The sequence below is a fragment of the Dama dama genome, chromosome 13, assembly GCF_033118175.1.
Source record: "Dama dama isolate Ldn47 chromosome 13, ASM3311817v1, whole genome shotgun sequence".
Classification (NCBI taxonomy): Eukaryota; Metazoa; Chordata; class Mammalia; order Artiodactyla; family Cervidae; genus Dama; species Dama dama.
In genome coordinates, this window is record NC_083693.1 from 75,167,576 (window position 1) to 75,184,899 (window position 17,324).

The 17,324-nt window shown below is 48.8% G+C and overlaps 1 protein-coding gene across 1 annotated transcript in view; it reads left to right on the forward strand.

Annotated features, from left to right (window-relative positions):
* TDRD9 (tudor domain containing 9) overlaps nt 1–17,324 on the forward strand; it is a 101,962-nt gene that overhangs the window by 19,516 nt on the left and 65,122 nt on the right. The window contains exons 3-7 of the mRNA XM_061159737.1: nt 116–213; nt 1,623–1,844; nt 2,353–2,475; nt 6,981–7,061; nt 10,048–10,212. Coding sequence (XP_061015720.1) covers nt 116–213; nt 1,623–1,844; nt 2,353–2,475; nt 6,981–7,061; nt 10,048–10,212 — 689 coding nt within the window. The remainder of the gene's footprint in view (nt 1–115; nt 214–1,622; nt 1,845–2,352; nt 2,476–6,980; nt 7,062–10,047; nt 10,213–17,324) is intronic.

Consider the following 17,324-nt stretch of genomic DNA (forward strand, 5'->3'; position numbering starts at 1 on the left):
TAAACAGCTTGCTGTGTATATGCTGTATGTATAGACTAGATAAAACATGGGTTGTTGATCTTGCTTTTTTCACGTAAGAAATAGCATTGTGTTTGTTTGTTTTGTCTGAATCCAGGTCCAAGGCCACCTGTAGCTAAATCGAGCAATGTGATATGCATCCCACAGACAGCCTATAAATATCCTGATTTGCCTATAAGCCGATGTAAAGAAGAGGTAACATTATTTTTCTCATGATGTGGTTTTGTTGTTTGCATGCCAGCGACCCAGCCCTTGGTTTCTAGTCTGAAAGTGACGAGGGGCCGGGCGGGCACCGGGAGGCTCAGCTCCCCCCAGCTCCCCTTTTCCTGTTCAGTCCTTCGTCCCGTCTCCCCTGCTCTGAACTAGATGTGAGTGGGCACCTGCCGGCCCAGGGAGCTGCTGCTTGCAAGCACAGCTGCGCAGACCTGTTAGAACGCAGATGCTGCCTGCCCCTGGCCGCAGCCTCCTCTAGCATTCCCCTGGGGCTCCGTTACACGCTGGCTGTTTGTGTTGCCTGTGATCGATCAGCCCTTGATACATCATTTTATGAACAATGTCAGGCAATACAGCAGCAAGGTGATTGCATTTTTAATTAGTTGTGTGTTACTAGACCTGGTTGGGCTTCCCAGGTGGCGCTAGTGGTAAAGAATCTGTCTGCCAATGCAGGAGATGTAAGAAACGCCCGTTTGATCTCTGGGTCTGGAAGATGCCCTGGAGGAGGCCCTGGCAACCCACTCCAGAGTTCTTGCCTGGAGAATCCCATGGACAGAGGAACCTGGCGGGCTACAGTCCATGGGGATGCAGAGAGTCAGACACGACTGAGTGACTTAGCACGGCCTAAACCTGGTTAAAAGTAGATGCATTGAAATCGTGATTGCCTGTACTAATGGAGGAAATGGTCATAGATGACAGGAAGCTGTCAATGTTCTAAATTCATTTTTACTTTGTCTTAGATTGAATCCTGCAACTGTGTAGAGGAGATATGCTTCGTTAGTTTTAAGAGGCCAACATTAAAATTAATTTGCATTCCCTGACCATTTTGATGGCTAGAGTGATAACTGAGTGGCATTTTGGGTGGAGGTGGGGGAGGGGTGGATAACTGGATTAGCGCTGTAGGCTGCTCACACAGTCTGTGTGGGGCAGTGGAAGTTACTTGTTTTAAAGTGTGTCTGAAGAATTTCAAATGAGAATTGAGTGTACATTTCTTATGTGTAACAGCAGCTGTGTTTTCATGTTTCTCAGTAGAATTAGATGGAGGCTCATCACATAATTTAAAAATAATAGAAATTTAGACTTAGCAAGAGCTGTAGAAATTCAGTTTGGTATTTTCATTTTTATAGATGAAGAAGCTGAGACCTAGGGGGGCAGTGAGCTTGGCCTGGATTTCTGTAGCCGTTCGTCACTGCTCACAGTGGTCAGACGTTTCAAGGGCAGCAGCCACTAGTAACCTGTGTCCCTTTTGTGATGCTTAGGTGGTTAGGTTAAGGATTTAACCTGTAAGGATGAAGAGAAAAGAAATCCTGAAAGTCTTCCTGAGATTAAGCTTTCGGTTCGTCATTGTTAGATTTGTGGCAATTTTGAAGGAATTCTCTTGTCCCTTCTAGGTGATTTCTTTGATAGAAAGCAACTCCGTGGTGATCATACACGGCGCCACGGGCAGCGGTAAGAGCAGCCAGCTCCCGCAGTATGTCCTCGACCACGCCCTACAGCGCTCCGCCTACTGCAACATCGTGGTCACCCAGCCGCGAAAGATCGGGGCCAGCAGCATCGCCCGCTGGATCAGTAGGGAGCGTGGCTGGGTTTTGGGTGGATTGGTGGGCTACCAGGTGAGCTTCTCTCCTTGTTCACTCTGTCTCTTATGTAGGTCGATGATAGGATGTGATTTATTTTCTGCTGGGAAAAAAGATGCAATCAGTTGCTTATGGAGCAGAATTACGGCATAATTTCAAAAATAGTGAAAATCGGAAGTTCTTGGAAATAGCTTAATTTCTTTCTCAGTTGGATAGAAAAGAAGTGAGAATTCTCAGACTCATGGCTTTTATAATTGTATCTTTAATTATATCTTTATGTTGAAGAGGTCTTCGTATATAGTCATCTCAACATAAAAATGATACGGGCAATATGACTAGTAAGCCAATCTCTTCCCTCATCACCAAAGAAGAAGAAAAATCAATTTGAGAATTTATGTTGGTTTAGAACCTATATTTTTTGCGATATATGATAATTTTTTGTTCCCTTTCTTAGCTTCCTTATGAAATTAACAGTGCCTTCTTTGTAGTTAAGTGTAAACCATTTAAATGGAAAATTCTTTCTTTTTTCCTTTCCCAATTTTAGGTGGGGTTGGAAAAAATAGCGACAGAAGACACCAAGTTAATTTACATGACGACGGGGGTCCTGCTGCAGAAGATAGTCAGTGCCAAGAGCTTGACGGAGTTCACACACGTCTTCATTGATGAAGTGAGCGCCCTGCCCTCATGCTCCTGTTTCTGTTTGCTGAGAGAACACAGTGCGGGTTGCCTGTAAAGTGTCAGAAAGCTCTCTGAGTCTACGTCGGCTTACTCTGCTCTTGGAGGTTGATGTGCTCTTTTCATCCTTTGCTCTTCCTTCCAAGGCATGAGTGAGGAGGTTGAGGAGAATGCAGAGATTCCTTGTTTAGATCAGGGGTTGGCAGACTGCAGCCCTCATGCCAAATTTGGCCCATTTCTACAAATAAAGCTTTGTTGGCACACAGTTTTGCTCCATTTATGAGTGCTGTGAGGCTACTGCAGAAGGGGTGGGTAGTTGGGATGGGGCCATATGTTCCGTGAAGCTGGACATATTTGCCCTCTGGCCTTTTACAGGGAGCGCCTGCTGACCCTGGTTTGGAGTATTAGCCACATCAGACAATTAAAAGAACTTTAATTGTCTGTAGGTGTTTTCAGCACCTTACAGATACTTTGCATCTAATAAAACAAGAATAATAAGAACAATAAAAACATCTTTTAAGAAAATGAATAGATGATATTAATCTATTCACTTTTCTAAAAAAAAATCCCTAATGATGTACTGTGAACCCTTTCTCTGTGCTAGTCTTAGCTTTTTCAACTTTTCTCCATAAGGATGGAATATTTTAATTTGATTTTCATTTGATTTGACTTTATTCTGTCTTCTTTTAGCCATGCCATGTGGCTTGTGGAATCTTAGTTCCCCAACCAGGGATTGAACCCGCGCCCTCTGCATTGAATGTCGAGTCCTATCCACTGGACCTCCAGGGGATTCCCAATTTTGTTTATATGTTAAACAAGGGTTTTTGAGGTGAAGTGATGTTGTGTTCTAACAGTTGTCCCAGGAGCTCTGGAAGTACCTCCCCCCAGACTCTGGATGTTTAAACCTCAGCAGTAGTTATGCCTCGAGAAGCTTCACTGGTTTCTGGAGGCCTTGGAAACAGCAGGCAAGTGGGATCTGTGGGAGACTGCGAGGTGGCTCTGGAGCGCCCGGCAGAGGCTGGAGTGAGGCCCCTGAGCGGCCCTCAGGAAGGCCTGTCCACTCTGTTGGTACATGTGTGCTCAGCATGGAACCCAAACGTGCTGTCAGCGGGAATCATCAGCAAACAGTCTGCAGTAGGAATAGAGAAGGGTGCTATCTGAGCCAAACTGAGGATGATTGCCTGGGAGACCCAGATTCATGAAGCACTTGAACTGTGTTCTGGGCTACAGGATGGGGGCCTGGAAAGGCAAAAACAAATGTAACGCGAGCTGTTGTCAAGAATCAGGATTGGAGCTGGGGAGAAGGAAGGGCGCTAGTTACGCAAGGGTTGCTTGGGGTTAGACGGCTGCAGGGTTAGCGGAGACCTGAGACCATGGGGTTGCTGCTGGCAGAGCCCGTGTGAGAACGTGGTGGAGGCCTGGAGTCCGGCACACTTAAGGACATGCAGGTCCTCGGGGCTTCAGGGCCGTCTGGATTCATGTCCACAGCGGCCTCCTGCTCCGCCCTGGATGACTGAACCACAGTTACTCCATTTTGACTTTCAAATGCACCGTCTTCTTTAGTGGACAAAGAAGATGCATGATGCCTGTGTGGCAGGCCACCAAACACGGCTGCTCTAACTAGTGTAAAGTTCAAGCCATGTCGTGTATCAGCCAGAATGACTTCCCCACACCTCAGTATGTGAGCGTTTCTCCCATCGGCGCTGCAGGTAAAGCTGAGTGGGTGCGTTTCCTAGGCCGAGCACGTACCTGGTTTTGTGTGACTCTTGGGTGTTTGGGAGAGGGAAATGCCGAACATGTTCTATTCTTTGCAGTACAGTGGGATGCGCAGTGTGGCTCATATTTTCTTCATGACTTTTGGCAGCTTTAAGTATCTTTAGGTGGTGATGAAATCAAACTTCGACAGTATGCCCAAGGTGGTGTCAGTGTGATAAAGTTCACAGGAGTCACCGTTTGTCCCTGAGCCTTTCTCTCAGGCCTCCAGGAGGCCTGGCAAGGCTCACCCTGGGTCACCTCCTCCAGAGCCTCTGCTGCTCAAGCTTCTGCTCGTCTCTGCAGACCCAGCATCTTTCTGACTGTGTAGGGCGGTGTTTCTGCACTTGCACACCTGAGTGTCGTGGACACGGCTGTGTGCACTTTGTTACTGGCGTCCCCCTCTCCTGAAGCTGCGTGGTGGTACCTGAGCACGTCAGCTGCCCTCTGTGGGAACTTGCCCCCGCTGGAGCGTCTTGTCACTTGGCACTGTGATAACTGTTTGCTTGAAGAATGAATAGGTTTGGATAGGCCTGAAGTTTCATGTTTACGAAGAATATTGTTCCTGTTGTGTGGGATGATTTGAATTTAAAAACAAATATAAGAGCAGAAGTTGAAGGCAGCAGGCAGGAGAGAATGGAGTGTTCCTGTTGTTCTGTGTGTCTGACTCCTTGCAGCTCCAGGGACTGCAGCACGCTGGCTCAGACTCGTGTCCACTGCATCCATGACGCCATCTGACCATCGCATCCTCTGTTATCCCTTCTCCTGCCTTCAGTCTTTGCCAGCATCAGGGTCTTTTCCCGTGAGTTGGCTCTTGGCATTAGGTGGCCAAAGTATTGGAGCTTCAGCTTCAGCATCAGTCCTTCCAGTGAATATTCAGGGTTGATTCCTTTATGATTGACTGGCTTGATGTGCTTGCAGTCCAAGGGACTCCCAAGAGTCTTTTGCAGCACCATAGTTCGAAGGCATCAATTCTTTGGTGCTCAACCTTCTTTATGCTCCAACTCTCACATCCATATATGACTACTGGAAAAAATCATAGCTTTGACTAGATGGACCTCTGTTGGCAAAGTAATGTCTCTGCTTTTTAATATGCTGTCTAGGTTGGTCATAGCTTTTCTTCCAGGGACCAAGCATCTTTTAATTTCATGGCTTCAGTCACCATCTGCAGTGATATTGGAGCCCAAGAAAATAAGATCTGTCACTGTTTCCATTTTTCCTCATCTATTTGCCATGACGTGATGGGACTGGATGCCATGATCTTCATTTTTTGAATGTTGAGTGTTAAGCCAGCTTTTTCACTCTCCTGTTTCACCATCATCAAGAGGCTCTTTAGTTTTACTTTCTGCCATAAGGATGGCATCTGCATATGTGAAGTTATTGATATTTCTCCTGGCAATCTTGATTCCAGCTTATGCTTCATCCAGCCTGGCATTTCGCATGATGCACTCTGCATATAAGTTAAATAAGCAGGAAATGGAGTGGTCATGTCCTTAACTTCTTAGCTCCGGAAAGAGAATAAACTCACTTCAGGTGAACCATTCATTCAGTAAACATTTGTAGAGTACCTGCCTCGTTCGGTGCTGAGGTCATAAAGTTGGAGAAGCTGTCGTTTCTGCCTCTCTGCTGGGGGACAGGTGTCTGCTGAGGTGCGATTATGTGGACGGAGGAAGGCCAGCGTCAGGGAGAGGACCGTGGGACCCTGGAGTGGAGGGCCGAGTGGGTCCTCGGGCAGGAGGGGCTGCCTGGCCTCCAGCAGCGGGGAGAGGCGGTCAGGTGAAGTCTGAGCTGTGGGGGCTCGTCAGGGTGGCGTGGGGGCCGGGGGCCTCGGTGCTGAGGAGGGCCCCCTTGGGGCTCTTACCGAGGACAGCCCTTGTTTCTGCTTCTCAAGTACAAGGCAGCACGTTCGTGTTGCGGTGCTGCGCTCAGCGCTGAGTTTGCAGAGGGAACGAGCGAGAGGGGGGTTTCTGAGAGGTCCGGCCAGAGAAGCAGCCGTGGAGCCTCTGGCCCTGCGGAGAAGGGGCTCCCTCTTTGAGACTCAGGGGCTCGTCTCTCCACGTCAGCAGAGACATGGCCCAGGGAGGAATCCCCTGTGCCCGGGGCAGCCTGGTCAGTGTGAGAAGCGCCACGCCTGACTCGGCCCTTGGCGTTACCTGGTGGGGGTGGGCAGGCCCTGGGGGGATTCAGCTGGACGGCACTGTCTGCGCGGGGCAGCTTTCCACAAGCAGCAGGCCCCTGGGGCCCTGTAGCCCCTCGTCCCAGACACTCCTGCAAGGCTCTGGGCTGCCCTCTGCTCCTCCCCAGCCCTGCCCTGCTCGCTCCTGCCAAGCTCGCTCTTCCCAGGCCTCTTGTCAGTCCCCGCCCAGCCGAGCAGGCGGCCTGCTGCCCCACACACTGCTCGGCTGGGCCCGGGGCAGGGGCCGTGGGCCGGGCTGGCCGCGGGGGGCTGCTCTGTGCTTCTCCGTGTTGTCACAGGGGCCCAGGGCGCTGTTGGCATTGAGTGGGTGGGGCTGAGAGTGCTTGACGTTCCCCTGCCCGGATGCCAGTCGGGCCTACTGGGAACCCCAGGGTGAGGGGGGCAGTGGCCCACACACCTCTCCTGCACGTCCTTGTTTGGGGCTGAGTGACAGCGTCCGTCGCGGAGCCTTGGCCCTGGCCCTGGGCGCGGCGGTGAGCCCCTTCCCTCCGGTCACTCAGCACTGACCGATGCCTTCCCACGTGGGGGCCTCCCTTCTTATTTTGTAGGTACACGAGCGAACTGAAGAAATGGATTTCCTGTTGTTAGTTGTCCGCAAACTTTTAAGAACAAATTCACGTTTTGTGAAGGTAAAGTTGATTTCATGAGTAACTGAAATATTTAGGGTTAAAGTTTATTATGTAGTTTTGTTCAGTAGAAACGGTTGAAAGCACTGGCTCTTAAAACCGTTGTCTCTGCAGGCCTCCAGATCTTGCTAGGAAGCTGGCTAGAGGGCCTTCTTTTGGGATCAGACTGTGAAAGAGTTTTTCGTTATGATATTGCATTAAATTGTAAAATATTCTCCAGACTTTAGAAAATAATGAAATGCTGGGTATTGGAGCATGGCTTTGGGCTGAATAAGTACCAATTTGAGGGAATGTGACTCGTGTCTGTCATCTCTGTTTTACAAGCAGTGCTGAAGTTAGTGGTTATGTGCCCTGCTTTTATAGGAGACTTATGCTAGGAGCTAACCAAAAGTCTGTGGGAATGGCCAATATTGTTTACATTTTATCTGAACAGAAAGGATGAGGACGTGACCTTGGCCAGAGTAGCAGAGGGTTTATAATTATTGTGCAGTCTAGACACTGATCAGCCTGGCTCTGCTCTGCGGGAGCCTTCAGCGCTGCGGTGACTGGTGCGGTCATTCGTCACGGGAAGGGCTGTGAGAGGACTTGCTGTTTCCGGGACGCAGGTGCCCTCTAGACCGCACGGTGCCTTGTCTGCACATGTTCCGTCTCTCGGCTCGCTTAGGGAGACGTTCCTCCCTCCCCACCTTCCAGGGTGGGTACGTCAACCTTGGGAGGGTCACAGTCTCACCTGGTGGGCACTGAGGAAGTAGAACCCGAGGCTTGCAGTAGGCTGACTTATTGCTTAAGATAGGCTTTCCTGGCAGCTCAGTTGGTAAAGAATCCGCCTGCAATGCAGGAGACCCTCGTTCGATTCCTGAGTCGGGAAGATCCACTGGAGAAAGGATAGGCTACCCACTCCAGTATTCTTGGGCTTTCCTGCTAGCTCAGCTGGTAAAGAATTCGCCTGCAATGTGGGCGACCTGGGTTCAACCCCTGGGTTGGGAAGATTCCCCGGAGAAGGGAAAGGCTACCCACTCCAGTATTCTGGCCTGGAGAATTCCATGGACTGTACAGTCCGTGGGGTTGCAAAGAGTCGGACACGACTGAGCAACTTTCACTTTCACTGCTTTAGATGACCATCACATGATGCAGAGAATCAACAGAAACAGACCTTTCTTGATGACCATGTTTTAATAGTAATTTTATTTGTTTCTGGCTGCACTGGGTCTCCATGGTGTGTGGACTTCCTCTAGTTGCCACGGGAAGGGGCTGCTCTCTCGTTGAGGAGCGCAGGCTCTGGGGTGCTCAGGCTTCAGTGGTTACACTCTGGGCTCTGGAGCACAGACTCAGTAGTTGATCCCATGGCGTGTGGGATCTTCCTGGATCAGGGATGGAACCCGTGTCCCCTGCATTGGCAGGCAGGTTCTTTATGACTGAGCCACCAGGGAAACCCATGATTGTCATTTTAAGACTACTGTAAGATAATAACTTGATTATGGGTTTTTTTTTTCTAGTTTTTAGGAGTTAAGAGAGTTAAGACTGTTGGTGAATTTTAAAAAATCTGCTACACTACTGGAAATGGTGCTCAGGGATTTAGTACTGATCATATGCATAGTAGGGAATGGCTTGTCAGTTTCAGTCTTTTCATGATTTATTAAAAAAATATTTGAAGCATAATGCTTTCTGAGTATAGAACCTGGTAATGGTGTATGTCGTTGGGCTAAGAAACTAGAAGTCATGTTCTGTATGGCTTTGTAGTAAGTGTTTTGAAACTCTTGAAACTTCTTCCCTTACTCTGTTTTAAAAAGAGAGCTGCCATGGGGGCCTTAGATGCAGGAGCCTGGGCAGATGGGCCTTCCGGTCCCCCTTCTGCTCCGCACCCAGACCTCCAGAGGGCCCCAGCTTCGTGCTGACCCCGCCTGCCGACACTGCTGTTGGCGCTGGCTGCCCAGACTCAGCCGGGCCCCCCCCGCCGGACAAGCAGGTGTCAAGGCAGGCTGCTGAGCATCTGCAGGGATGAGCGGAGAGCTGAGCCGCGGGGAGGATGCAGGCGGGGAGGCTGGGGCAGCCTGGGCCAGCCGAGGCCGTGAGCAGTGCAGACTCGCGTTTAGGTGGGACAGAAGCCCTGAAGCACCCTAGCCTGGCGGCTCTGGCAGATGCGTTAGAGCTCTTCTGCTGGGACAGGTGTGCCCTTGGGGGCCTCACAGAGCCTGGCATCTGAGTGAGCTCTGGTCAGTGGGGTTTTGACCTTTTGTTTCTGACATCAGAGGGGAAATACAGACATTCTGTCTGCCCAATAAGTGTATTAATAATATCTGTGTAAAGTTTTTACTTTGCTGCGAAGACTTAGACTTCAGAAATACAGTCAGCAGCTAGCAGACAGCTGTGTCTGCCTCCCGCTTAGCATTTTGGAGCCTGGCGGGCGGTGGAGACCCTGTTAGTGCCTTCTCCAGGGCACAGCTGGCGGGCTGCGGATGCTGCTTCTGGCAGTCACAGCTGAGTTCAGGATATCATCCCAGATTTGCTTTCTGGCAAAACTGAAACCTGCAGGGAGCCCCCTAGCCTCTCCCGTCCCACTCAGTTGGGACTGGTTGCCGGGCGCCTCCCGTTTCTCTGCTTAGGGTCAAGGTTTCCTGGCTCCCTTGTCCTCTTCCTCTTTGCTGCTCTGCTCTCTCAGCTTTCTGGGCCACACCGTCTAGAGCTTGTTCTGTCCTAAGTTAGTTTTCTGATGCAAAGTGTCCTCTTAGGTAAATGGTTGTAATTGAGCTTTATTGGAGAAGTGTAGTTTCTCACTTGATAAAGTAATTGAAGAGAAATTGTAAAAGTTGACATCTCTGAGCATTCTTTAGATTGTAATAATTTGTATTACACTGGAGATCAAGTCAAAGTATTCAATGAAAGTTTTGAAAATTACTAAAACAAGAGAAGCCTGGGCTTCTAAAGAGCCTTTCAGTCATCATCACCATTGTCATTATTTTGTCTGTCTTGATGGTTTCTCCTCCTCCAGGTTGTCCTCATGTCAGCCACCATCAACTGTAGAGAGTTTGCAGACTACTTTGCTGTTCCTGTTCAGAACAAGATGAACCCAGCTTATGTTTTTGAAGTGGAAGGAAAGCCCTTTTCAATAGAGGAGTATTACCTTAACGACTTGGAGCACATCCATCACGGCAGGGTATGTTGGAACGCATTGTTTCTTTTACAGTGATTGTACTTCTGTGTTTGATCGAATCTGCATTCATTAGCTACAGTTGCAGACCTCTATTGGAGCTTAAAATTGGAGCAGGGCAATGGTGTGAAATGGGCCTGGAGAAGAACAAGAGGAAGCAAACAGCTGCGCTTGTTGTCATAAACTGTGAGCATAATAAACCCTCACATTGTATATCCTGGTGAAAATTATTTGGACTGGTTTTACACTTCATTGAAGAATAAAATGTAAGAGTTTGATTCATTGCAAAATCATAGATTCAGCTGGGGGTGGGTGGTAATTTTATTTCAGTTAAATTTTGTAATATAAGTTGTATTGCTGTCAACTAAATGAGTACATTGTGGGGACTGTGCATGATGATCTGTTCTTATGAGAAGCTGCAGGTGTTTCATAGTTGCTTTCACGTGGGTTATACATTCATAGGATTGGAAGATCAGAAAGTATTTGCAGGTATAAAGTAGCTCCTTCCTGCTCCTGTCTTCTGTCTGCCCAGTTCCCCTGCCAACAAGAGGACACAATTATCATCAGTTTCTTTGGATCCTTCCATAAATTTTTATGCTTATAGAAGCAAATATGGATGTATTGTTTTCCTTTTTTATAGAATGATTTCAGCCTATGTGCATCTTGCTTTTTATCACTTAACTGTGCACATTTTTTACATATCATTATATGATTTCTTCATTCCCTTTTTAGAGCTATATAACATTCTTTTATGTGAATATAGATATTTATTTTTTATTTACTGAAGTATAGTTGATTTACAATATTGTAAAGAAACCCTGGCCTATAACATATACTTTGACATTGCAAAGATGTACGCATGTGAATGCAAACATTATATATATATATGTGTGTGTATATTTATATTCTTTTCCATTGTGGTGTATTACAGGATATTGAATCCAGTTCCCTGGGCTCTAGGACCTGTGGTTTATTTTGTGTGTGGTAGTTTGTGTCTGCTAATCCCAAGCTCCTCATTTATCTCCCCTAGTCCTTTTCCCCTTTGTAAGCGTAAGTTTGTTTTCCATGTCTAGGTCTGTTTCTGGCTTGTAACTAAGTTCATTTGTGTCATGTTTTAGATTCCTATAAGTGATGTCACGATGCTTGTCCTTCTCTTCGTGACTCACTTCGCTTAGTATGGTAATCGCTAGGTTCGTCCATGCTGCTGAAAGTTACACTGTTTCATTCTTTCCTGTGCTTGAGTGACAGTCCCTTGTGTGTGTGTACCGTGTCTTCCTTACCTGTCTGTCTGCTGATGGACACTGAGGTTGCTTCCGTGTCTTGGCTGTTGTGAATGGGGCCGCTGTGAACACTGAGCACTTATTATCTTTATTTAGTAATCTTCAGTGTTTCTGATCTTTTCTTATTAAAAACAGTGCCAGAGAGAACATCTTTGCACATGTGAAAGTGTATCTTGTAGACCACGGTTTCTTAGCCTCAGCACAGCTGACATTGTGGGCCAGGTCGTTCTGTATGGTGAGGGCTGTCTTCTGCGTTGCAGGATGCTTGCTGGCCTTGATGCACTAGATGCAGGTGGGCCCACCGGGGCTCTTCCCACCCCCACCCTCTTTGTGACGACCCGGACAGCCCTGGAATGGGGGTGAAGCATCGCTTCTCAGGGGCCCTGTGTAGGATGTGCCCTCCTGGAATTTAAGTTCCTGGAAGTGGCTCAAAGGATGTGTATGCATTTGGGAATTTTGATGGATGCTGCCAAGTCGCTCTCTAGAGGAGTTTGACTTCTATTAAAAGCATCTGTAATGTTAAAGCAAGCAGTCTCTACTACAGTGAGTTGGCAGACTGGGGTTCACCTACTGTTAGAAGATGCATTTTGTCAAATCTGCTTATGTCAAAGGGAGGCCAGTGATGACCATTAGAATGTGGCACTTCTTTTTTCTTCCAATTTTTAAAATGACAGTATTTCAAGACAGCAAAGTTGAAAGAATTTTGTAGTAAGCACCTGTGTGTCCATCACCTAGGGTGTAGAGACAACATTTGCTTTGTAGCACTTCAAGAAAACCCCTGAATCTGTCAGAACAAAGAACTGACGTGGTGGATCACTGTGAGCCAAACTTGACTTGTTTGGAGTTCACTCGTTTTCCCAGTGTTCTTTTTCTGCTCCAGGATCCCACGTTGCGTTTGTTTAGCTGTTGGGTCTCCTCAGGCTCCCCTGGGCTGTGACAGTCTCTCAGACGTCTCTTGTTTTTGTGGCCTTGATGATGTAGGAGTAGCAGCCAGGTATCTGATAGCATGCCCTCCTGTTAGGGGCTTTCAGGTGATTCCCCATCGGACTGGGCTTCGCTGTGAGCTCGGGGCAGAGGGCCGCAGGGTGAAGTGCGGCTCGTCACTGGTGACGGGACCCTGACCCGCTGGCCGAGGAGGTCTCACCAGGTTCTCCCCGTAACGTTCCTCACTCCTCCTTTCCTTTGTCCTTTTTCTTTTTCCATGTGTGTGTGAGTGTGTACATACACACTAGGTGTGCTTGTGTGTGTGTGTGTGTGTACATACACAGTAGGTGTGCTTTGTTTGTGTGTGTGTACATACACACTAGGTGTGCGTGTGTGTGAGTGTGTGTACATACACACTAGGTGTGTGTGAGTGTGTGTGTGTACATACATACTGGGGTGTGTGAGTGTGTGTACATACACACTAGGTGTGTGCATGTGTGTGTGAGTGTGTATACATACACACTAGGTGTGCGTGTGTGTGAGTGTGTGTACATACACACTAGGTGTGCGTCTTTGCTTACTGTGTGTCACCCCCACCCCAAGGTAGGACAGAGTAGGGGGTACATTCTCCTCTCTCCTTGCTGGTCTGTGGTTGGAAACGTCCCTTAATGCAGCCTGTATTCAGGATGGAGGGAGAGCGCCCGTGTTTATAATGTTTGAACACTGCCTTGTCTCACTCACCCTTTCTGGAATACGAGTAGACATGCTTTACACTCTCTCCAGCTGACCACAGTCTCACTAACTCCTGTCGATTCCCCCAGGTCCTGCCGAGGAGGGATCAGGCCTGGACACAGGTGTGAGCCCCGGCGGCGGGCTGGCGGGTTGTGCTCCCGTTCGGAGGACGCCTGGCCCGGCCGTGTTTACATCTCCTGGTTACTGTCCGTTACTGTCTCAGTGAACGGACACTCAGGGCGTAACTCTGGATTAATTTTTACGTGCTTTATGTAGCTTCTCTTCTAACCCTTGGAGTCAGAGGACCTGCGTTAACATCACAGTCTTCTTGCTGAGATGCCTGGCGCTGTTGTGGTCCCTCGGTGGGCGGTCTCGGGTCGAGAGGGAGCATGGCCTCCCTGGGGTGGCAGCCTTTCCGCCGCGTGTCAGTCCCGTCCCTTCCCACCCCCTCGGGGCCTCAGCTTACCCACTGCCCTGCATCCCACACCTTTCCTGGCATCTTGTCCACATTTAAAGAGCACTGAGTCTCTCATCTTAGAAAACCCCTTCATTCGGTACCCTGCCGCTCACAGCTTTTGACACACCGAACTCTCATTGCTTACTTGGCGCCACGCTCGACTCGCTAGCATCTCTGGTGACCGCCTGGTGAGGTCCGGAGCGCTCGGGCCTGCATCGCGTGCCCCACGCTCTGGTTCTTGGTACTGTGGGCACCATGTATATGGAAATGCACCCGTCCCGTGGCCCGTGATGGCCTCCTGGTCTTTCTGTCACCAACTCGGCAGCTCCCTCCAGGGTCCTTTGAAGAGTCTTTCTTGTGCTTGATTTTCAGCTTGTTTTAATTGCCAAGAGCCCTTACAACCTGCTCCCCCACCCAGGGAAGTTCATGAATGTACCCGTGTCCTGAGATGAGCTGTGGCCACCATGACCTGCAGCTGGGCCAGAGGCAGAGCGGGTCCCACTCCCTGGGCCTGCCCTTCTGGAGGACGCTTAGTCTGTTGAGGTGATTTGGGAGGAGGGTATTTGTTGTTCAGTCGTTCAGTTGTGTCTGACTCTTTGCGACCCCCATGGACTGTGGCAATCTGGGCTTCCCTGTTCTTCACCATCTCCCGAGCTTGCTCAAGCTCTTGTTCATTGAGTTGGTGATGCCATCCAACCATCTCATCCTCTGTTGTCCCCTCCTCCTTCTACCTTCAATCTTTCCCAGCATCAGGGTCTTTTCCAATGAGTCAGTTCTTTGCATCAAGGAGCAAGCATCTTTTAATTTCATGGCTGCTGTCACCATCTGCAGTGATTTTGGAGCCCAGGAAAATAAAAGACTGTCACTGTTTCCACTGTTTCCCCATCTATTTGCCATGAAGTGATGAGACCAGATGCCGTGATCTTGTTTTTTGAATGCTGAGTTTTAAGCCAGCTTTTTTACTCTCCTCTTTCACCTTCGTCAAGAGGCTCTTTAGTTCCTCTTGGCTTTCTGCCGTGAGGGTGGTGTCATCTGCACATCTGAGGTTATTGATGTTTCTCCCAGCAATCTTGATTCCAGCTTGTGCTTCATCCAGCCCAGCATTTCGCATGATGTACTCTGTGTATAAGTTAAATAAGCAGGGTGACAATATACAGCCTTGATGTACTCCTTTCCCAATCTGGAACCAGTCTATTGTTCCATACAGGGTTCTAACTGTTGCTTCCTGACCTGCATACAGGTTTCTCAGGAGGCAGATCAGGTGGTCTCATGTTCCCATTTCCTTCAGAATTTCCTACACTTTGTTGTGATCCACACAGTCACAGGCTTTAGCACAGTCAATGAAGCAGAAGCAGATATTTTTGTGGAATTCTCCTGTTTTTTTTCTATGATCCAATGGATGTTGGCAATTTGATCTCTGGTTCCTCTGCCTTTTCTAAATCCAGCTTGAACATCTGGAAGTTCTCTGTTCATGTACTGTTGAAACCTCACTTGGAGAATTTTGAGCACTACTTTGCTAGCAGGTGAAATGAGTGCAACTGTGCGGTAGTTTGAACATTCTTTGGTAGTGCCTTTCTTTGGGATTGGAATGAAAACTGACCTTTTCCAGTCCTGTGTCTGCCGCCGAGTTTTCCAAATTTGCTGGCATATTGCGTGCAGCACTTTAACAGCATCATCTTTCAGGATTTGAAATAGCTCGGCTGAAATTCCATCACCTCCACTAGCTTTGTTCCTAGCGATACTTTCTAAGGCCTGCTTGCCTTCACACTCCAGGATGTCTGGCTCTGGGAGAGTGACCACACCATCGTGGTTATCTGGGTCCTTAAGACCTTTTTTGTATAGTTCTTCTGTGTATTCTTGCCACCTCTTCTTAATCTCTTCTGCTTCTGTTAGGTCCGTGCCATTTGTGTCCTTTATTGTGCCCGTCTTTGCATGAAAAGTTCCCTTGGTATCTCTTAATTTTCTTGACGAGATCTCTAGTGTTTCCCATTCTATTGTTTTCCTCTATTTCTTTGCATTGATCACTGAGGAAGGCTTTCTTATCTCTCTTTGCTATTCTTTGGAACTCCGCGTTCAGATGGATATATCTTTCCTTTTCTCCTTTGCCTTTGGCTTCTCCTCTTTTCTCAGCTGTTTGTAAGGCCTCCTCAAACAAACATTTTGCCTTTGTGTATTTCTTTTTCTTAGAGATGGTTTTGATCAATGCCTCCTGTACAATATTGCGAACCTTTTCCCATAATTCTTAATGCACTCTATCAGATCTTATCCCTTGAATCTATTTGTCACGTCCACTGTATAATCATAAGGAATTTGATTTAGGTCATACCTGAATGGTCTAGTGGTTTTCCCTACGTTCTTCAATTTAAGTCTGAATTTGGCAAGAAGGAGCCCATGATCTGAGTCACAGTCAGCTCCCGGTCTTGTTTTGCTGACTGTATAGAGCTTCTCCATCTCTGGCTGCAAAGAGTATAACCAGTCCCATTTCCATGTTGACCATCTGTTCATGTCCTTGTGTAGAGTCATCTCTTGTGTTGTTTGACGAGGGTGTGTGTTATGACCAGTGCGTTCTCTTGGCAAACTCTGTTAGCCTTTGCCGTGCTTCATTTTCTACTCCAAGCCCAAACTTGCCTGTTATTCCAGGTATCTCTTGACTTCCTTCTTTTGCATTCCAGTCCCCTATGGTGAAAAGGACATTCTTATTTTTGGTGTTAGTTCTGGACTATCTTATAGCTCCTCGTAGAACCATTCAACTTCAGCTTCTTCAGCATTAGTGGTTGGGGCATAGACTTGGTTTCCTGTGATACTGAATAGTTTGCCTTGGGAACGAGCAGAGATCATTCTGTTGTTTTTGTTGTTTTGGCAGGATGGCATGAGACAGAATAAAATTCGCCCCTCCCCTGTGCATATTCTGCCCTCCCGCCCCCTATCCATCCATAGTCCCCCACCTGCTCAGCCTGTCACTCACCGGAGCCCCCCTCTCCTCCTCGGGGAGCTGCCTCGGCCTGGGTGAGGCTGTCTCAGATGGACGCAGGCACTCAGGCTCCGGGACCTCAGCTGTGAACAGACACATGGGCGCTTCTGCCCCCCTCTGCCGACGGTCATGGTGCAGGAACGCGGTGGCGGGGGGCAGATGGAGTCGCCCGGCCGCACCTGTGTGAGCGTCCGCGCTCCCTCCAGGCTCCTGCCCGCTCCCTCCCGCTCCCTCCCGCACTGTTGACTGTGGTGCCCCCTGCCTGCCTGCCTGCCTGCCTGCACCGGGCTCTCCGGGAGCGGGAGGCCTGGCGCCCGTGTCTCCTCCGGGTCTCCTTGAGCACACGGAGGCCGTGGGGTCGGCAGCTGGCCAGTGCTGCGGCCGCGTGTGTCCTGGTCCCCTGCGTCACATGGGCTTGGAGAAGGCAGCGCTTTGCTTGGGGTCTTAGCGGGTGTCCACAGGGTGTTCTCTGGGCTTGGATTCCAGAGCTCAGTGAAACCTTGTGAACCAGTGTCGTGCTCTCCCCACAGCGTGTCTGTAGGAAAGCAGCTCTGGTAGGCTGTGGATGTCACTGATGGAGGTTGTGAAGACGGTACCTTTTCTCTGTACCTTTTTGTATGGTTGTAGTGTGGTAAGGTTGGAGAAGGAAATGGCAACCCTCTCCAGTACTCTTGCCTGGAAAATCCCACGGACGGAGGAGCCGGATAGGCTACAGTCCACGGTGTCGCAGAGTCGGACCCGACTGAGCGGCTTC